The sequence below is a fragment of the Borostomias antarcticus genome, assembly GCF_949987555.1.
Source record: "Borostomias antarcticus genome assembly, chromosome: 17".
In the NCBI taxonomy this organism is placed as follows: domain Eukaryota; kingdom Metazoa; phylum Chordata; class Actinopteri; order Stomiiformes; family Stomiidae; genus Borostomias; species Borostomias antarcticus.
Window position 1 is genome coordinate 13,417,791 of NC_140250.1, and position 6,000 is coordinate 13,423,790.

Here is a 6,000-nt window from a genome sequence, read left to right on the forward strand (position 1 = left end):
TTATTTGAAAGTGCGTAGTGAATTAAAACATCAGTAATTAAACTAGTTAATATAAAAAGAACCTCAAGTGATTTTAACTTCATGTAGGACAAAAAATACATAATGAAAACTATGTAAAAAAAAGAAGAAGAAATAAATCAAATAAAAAAACATGCAAAGAGGTCATGCAATAAAATGGTTTGATAATCCACTGTTCATTTTAAATGTATCCACAACAGTTTCCTTTCAGGAGTATGTTCAATCCATATATTGTTACTGTACATTGTAGATCTGCTCAATGCTATGCTAATTCTACAGGGTTTAAGAACAAGCACCAAAAGAGCTCCTAAACACCTCAAGCTCTGATCTCTGTGGATTTATAAAGTCGATGGATTCCTGAGTAGAATAGACTATGCTTTTACCGAGACACCTAGCATCGTTTTTAATGAACAAAGCAAAATGTTCTTGGCAAAGGGAAACATTAATTGTGGCAAGCGCCCCCCGGTGGAGGGCTCTGGTACATGTGTAACAGATGGACGAACGCATGCACGCACTAACGTACAGCACGCACACCAGACGCACTAACATATAGGGGTCAAATTAATACATATTAAGCATTGCACACTAACCTCCAGGAGGCATCGTTGAGTAAACAACCTCGAGGCAGCAGAACGTAAAACTGACAACCTGGTGTGGGAACTGTTAACAACTACATGGGGAAACTGTTGATGACTGAGCATTAAGTGGATTATATGTGGTGGACACATTTGAAATCTAGCCCATTGTAAATTCAATTTTCATAATCACGACACACAAGCCTTGTTGGGAATAATTATAGACCATCTAATGCAGACTCTAATATTACATTGAATCACTCCGCTCCCCATGCTACATAATAGAGTCTGTGCCACTTCACCGCCCCAGCATGTATTCCAAGGGCGGGTCTAGGCGTCAAAATGTAAAGAGTGACAGGTCGTAGCAGCAATGAGAAGCAAGTATTTGACAAACAAATGCTGGAGATCTTTCAGTTCATCGATAGAATGTAACCAAACTTCTAGCAGGGCACGATCCATAATGTCGTCTTCTACTTGAATGGTCTTCTCTGTCTTGATGAATCGCTAGTTGTGCTTACATAGAGCATAGGCCTGTTGTGGTTTTCACATGCCATGATCTTTAGAAACGTCTTTCGAAACGAAATAGCTTCCTCACTTGCTCCAGCACAGCGCGCAATCGTTGCTCCAGCACGCTGTGCGCATGCGTGCTGGAGCAAGTGAGGAAGCTTTTTCGTGTCTAAAGACTTTTCTAAAGATCATATTACAGAGGCATGTGAAAAAACAAAACAGGCCTATGCTCTATGTAAGCACAACTAGCGATTCATCAAGACAGATTGATGAAAACAACCGTTTCGCGGAAGAAAATTGATTTTTAGATTTTTAGTGCCCCGACCACCGCCATTACATGTATATACTGGCTCGCGCTGGATTTTAAATTTCTTCTACATGCCTCCGAACTACACCAAAGTGATCTCGTTGAGTCAAACGTCTTATAATATGTCGTAAATAAGGTCCAGGTTGTCAAAAACGAGCATTGTCCTTTAACATCGTTATGCGGAGCGCAGCGATTTAATAATATTTCATGAGTGTGTGGGAGCTCAAAGAATGCGAAACTCCTTACTGATTGGTGCCTCCGGAATCTCAGGGGTACCAATTACTGGCCAGGATTCAAAAACAAGATTTTAACATGAAGTGTCCCAGACCCATAGAGAGATCTTCAGCATGCAGTAACATAGTTAGCGTAGCTTACGTAATGTATCAGTGTAAGAACTCTCATGGGTAAATGGTAAAAGGTTAAATGGACTGCACTTAATATAGCGCTTTTATGCAAAGCGCTTTACAATGGCCTTTCATTCACCCATTCACACACCAATGGCAGCAGCTGCCATGCAAGGTGCTAGCCTGCTCATTGGGAGCAATTTGGGGTTCAGTGTCTTGCCCAAGGACACTTTGACATGTGGACAGGAGGAGGCGGGCGTGACACAAAATATATAAAAACTCCCTCATAAGACATTTTCTGCAGTCTACATGTAGTTGTTAACAGTTGGGTTGTACTATCACCAGGTTGTCAGTCTTGGGTTCACTGCACTGAGAAGCCCACATGAACAACTGGGTGAAATTTGAGAGTTTTACTGCCTCTTGAGGTTGTGAGTGGTGGTACGTTTACTGCTGTATACTGTAAACATCTGTTGACACATGTACACATGATTGGCCATGATCATAATGCTTCTGTCTGGAACTATGTAGGATTATGGTCATAAAAACAGATGTTGGGTGTGAGTGTGGGTGTGTGAGAACTAATCTGTCTCTAGTGATTGTGTACACAGTTAAGACTCCGGGAATAAAGGACTGATTGACTGCAGTGTGTACTGAATAACTTTGGGAATTCTGCATTGACAGTTTTAGTAACTGACTGTGTGACCTGTTATCTTGTCAGGTAGATTGTAACTCACTTGGCCAACATTTGCTGGAACGAAATTGCGTCAGGACAGAGCAGGAATAATATGCTTTGGAAATACGGCATTGATCTTTTAAAACATAATTTCATGATTTCCCTGGAGAGGTTCTAATCATTGAAATAAAATAATGAAAACAATGCAAAAAATATTTGCTATGTTAAGATTTTTCTTCGATTCGACCAATTCATTACATTAACAGTCATGACAGTTATTACATTAGTCATTTAGCAAACGCTTTTATCCAAAGCGACTAACAATAATTGCATTTAACGTAGGAAAAGGCAATGTACTACTACTTGCCAGAATTCACAAGTGCATCTCCTTTCTAAAACAAGTGACTAAGAGCACAATCTAGTGCTAAAGGCAAAATGCAAGAATAGCAATCTAAAATACAATAGGTGCTTAAGAGGGAGGATCATTGTAGTACTTCTTGAAGAGATTTGAGTTTTGAGCCTGCGATGAAAGATGGGCAGTGACTCTGCTGTCCTGACGTCAGTGGGCAGTTCGTTCCACCACTGCGGGGCCAGGACAGAGAAGAGCTGTGACCATGTCGATCGACCACAGGGGCCTCGAAGTGACGGGGCAATCAGTCGGGAGGGGGTGTATAGGGTTTGACCATGGCCTGGAGGTAGGAGGGAGCTGTTGCGACATCGACCCTCTCCATGTCACCTGGTAGGAGCGGGATGCAAACAGGGAGCGTGCAGAGCCAGCGACGCCTTTCTCCTTGAGGGTGGAGAGAAGGATCTGGTGGTCTACCGTATCAAATGCTGCTGACAGGTCTAGGAGTATCAGGAAGGAAGAGAGAGAGTTCGCTCTCGTGGCATGGAGTGACTCCGTCACTGCAAGAAGGGTGGTGTCTGTCGAGTGGCCAGCCTTGAACCCGGACTGGTGGGGGTCTAGGAGGTCGTTCTGGTGGAGGTACTGTACGAAGATGGTTAAAGATAGCACGTTCAGGTGTTTTAGATTGAAATGATAGAAGGGAAACCGGTCTGTAGTTTTTGACATCAGAGGGGTCGAGAGATGGTTTCTTCAGGAGGGGGGTGACTCTGGCAGTCTTGAAAGCGGAGGGAAAGCATCCTGATACAAGAGATGCGTTGATGAGGTGGGTTAGGAAGGGAAGGAGTTCGGGTGCAACCGACTGAAGGAGAGTCGAGGGAACAGGATCTAGGGAGCACGTTGTGGGGCGGTTAGATGTTACAAGATTTAGGACCTCGTTGGGGGAGAGGGGAGAAAAGTGGGATATGGTGGGACAGGGAGAGGAGGAGGGGAGCAGAGAGGGAAGAGAGGGTGGGGGTGGGGTGGGGAGGTGTGGTTGGTGCATGGAGCGTTGACCAGTGGATGGGGGTAAGAGGATCTGATATTGTTAACTTTCTTGTCAAAGAAGTTGGCGAAATTGTCAGGGAGAAGGGAGGAGTTGGGAGTAGGAGGTGGGGGCTGGAGTAGTGAAGAGAAGGTTTCAAAGAGTTTTTTAGGATTGGTTAGAATTTTAGAGCAGAAGAAAGCAGCTTTAGAAGCAGATAGGGAGGAGGAGAATGTGGAAAGATTGGAAATTAAGAAGGTCATCTGGGAGTCTGCCTTTTCTCCATTTAGCTATTCTCAGCCTCTGTCTATGAGTATGCACTGAGTCCGACAGCCATGGGGTTGGTTGTTGGGTGTGCTGGCCTGGAGGTGAGGGGACAGAGATTGTCCAGGGAAGAGGAAAGAGTAGAGAGGAGAAGACCAGTGGCAGTATCAGAGGCTAGGGGAGAGAAGGATTCAGGGGCAGGGAGGGCAGAGGTAACGGCAGAGGAAAGGTCAGTAGGGGAGAGCGAGCGGAGGTGGCTATGGGTAGTAACCATGTGGGTAGGAGGAGGAATTACGGGGGAAGAGGGGATGGAGAGGGAGAATTCACTCTCTTCCTAAAGTACAACCTCCGTGAAGTGACTGTATGACTTGTGTTGCCGAGTTGGTAGATTGTAACCTTCTGACCCTGTGACTTGCTGGGTTGCCAGGTTCTGGAGATGGACATCTCCAAGCAACTGCATGCGTACGAGGTAGAGTACCACGTGCTGCAGGATGAGATGGTGGATGCGTCCGCACCCCTGGCGGACGACTCGGAGCGCCTGGACAAGCTGGAAAAGACCAACGTCCAGCTGAAGAAGCAGAACATGGACCTGCTGGAGAAGCTACAGGTGGATATGAAAACAGGGCTGGAGTGTGTGAACTAGACCCAAGTCAAATAGTATTGGCAGTCATTTCAAATACTTTTAGCGTCGCCTTGGTTCTGCCTATAGTGCCAATTGGGTGTTTTTTTGTGGGGGGACTATAGCTCATAAGCACAGCATTTTTTGGGCTGGTTTCATGGACATAGGTTAAGCCTTTTTCTACTCCTAAGACATGTCAATGTAGATATGCTTTTAAAAGGGATCTCAGTGCTAGACTACTTTTTATGTGTATCTGCAACCTGCCCGGGGTGGCAAAACCAGTCTGTGCCTAAATCATGTACGCACTTGTAACTCAAAACCTTGAAGGGTGATTTTAATTCCTCACAAAACCCTCACTTCCAGACCAGTTCTCCTGCTCCTTCCCTGTGAGCTTACTGTCGGCAATACCTAAGACAACCACTAGATGTCACTAAAATACAATTTAAAATCACAGACGCAGAAAGACAAAAGAATGAGAAAGAGAGAGAGAGACATTTGTATTTCGAAAACTTTCATTCCATTTGGCTGAGTGTAGTATGAGTGTGTTTTAGAGTATGTTTGAGAGGTGAGGTAATTTCTGAGGAATCATCGGGGTTGAAGTAATCATTGACCCAGTTCACAGTTGGCTTATAATGTAGGAGAGAGCCAAGTCCTGCTCATGGATGACTGCATAGGAGAGAGGGGAGAATAGTCCCCCTTTTTTGACATAAGATCTCATGTCTGAGAGCAGATGGTGGTGACGTATTGGCTAGTTATTAAATCATATTAACAGCACCTGGCCTGGTTGTCCCCAGTTCTAAACGTGCCCTGATATACCCTGTGCCCTGTCAGGTATGAAGTGGTCACCCAGTTGGAAGTGATGTCACAGGGGTTTATCCTCCTCTCCCCTCACAGGCGGCCAGACAGAAGATCCAGAGCCTGGAGTCCAACGTGGAGGCCTTCCTGTCCCGCGAGAGCAAGATGAAGCACATGATTCGCTCTCTGGAGCAGGAGAGGGCGTCCTCTCAGAAGACGATCGAGAGGATGAGATCCTTCCTACCGCCGGACGCGCTGGGAGACATGGAGATGACCCAGATTAAACCAGGGGCCAACGGCAAGGCCAAGCCCACTGCCAAGAAGCCCTGATGGGGGTGGGGGGGGGTTCCGGGGGGGGTGCGCGGACGATTGGCCTGGGCGGACAGACAGAGACAAGTGGTGGACGAGAACACGTGCAAACAAAGAGACTGCTTAAACAGTGTTGGGGACAGACAGAGACTGGTTGCAGACCCCCTCACACATAAAGACTGCTTAAAGGTGGTGGGGGACAGGCAGACTGCTCGAAGACTG

General features: G+C 45.9%; 1 protein-coding gene across 1 annotated transcript in view; it reads left to right on the top strand.

Moving 5' to 3' along the window:
• tbc1d4 (TBC1 domain family, member 4) overlaps window positions 1–5,799 on the top strand; it is a gene marked incomplete at its 3' end in the record, with an annotated part of 115,548 nt that extends 109,749 nt beyond the window's left edge. The window contains exons 22-23 of the mRNA XM_084451889.1: window positions 4,483–4,662; window positions 5,569–5,799. Of these exons, the coding sequence (XP_084308015.1) occupies window positions 4,483–4,662; window positions 5,569–5,799 (411 nt within the window). The remainder of the gene's footprint in view (window positions 1–4,482; window positions 4,663–5,568) is intronic.
• Window positions 5,800–6,000: the final 201 nt, after the last annotated feature.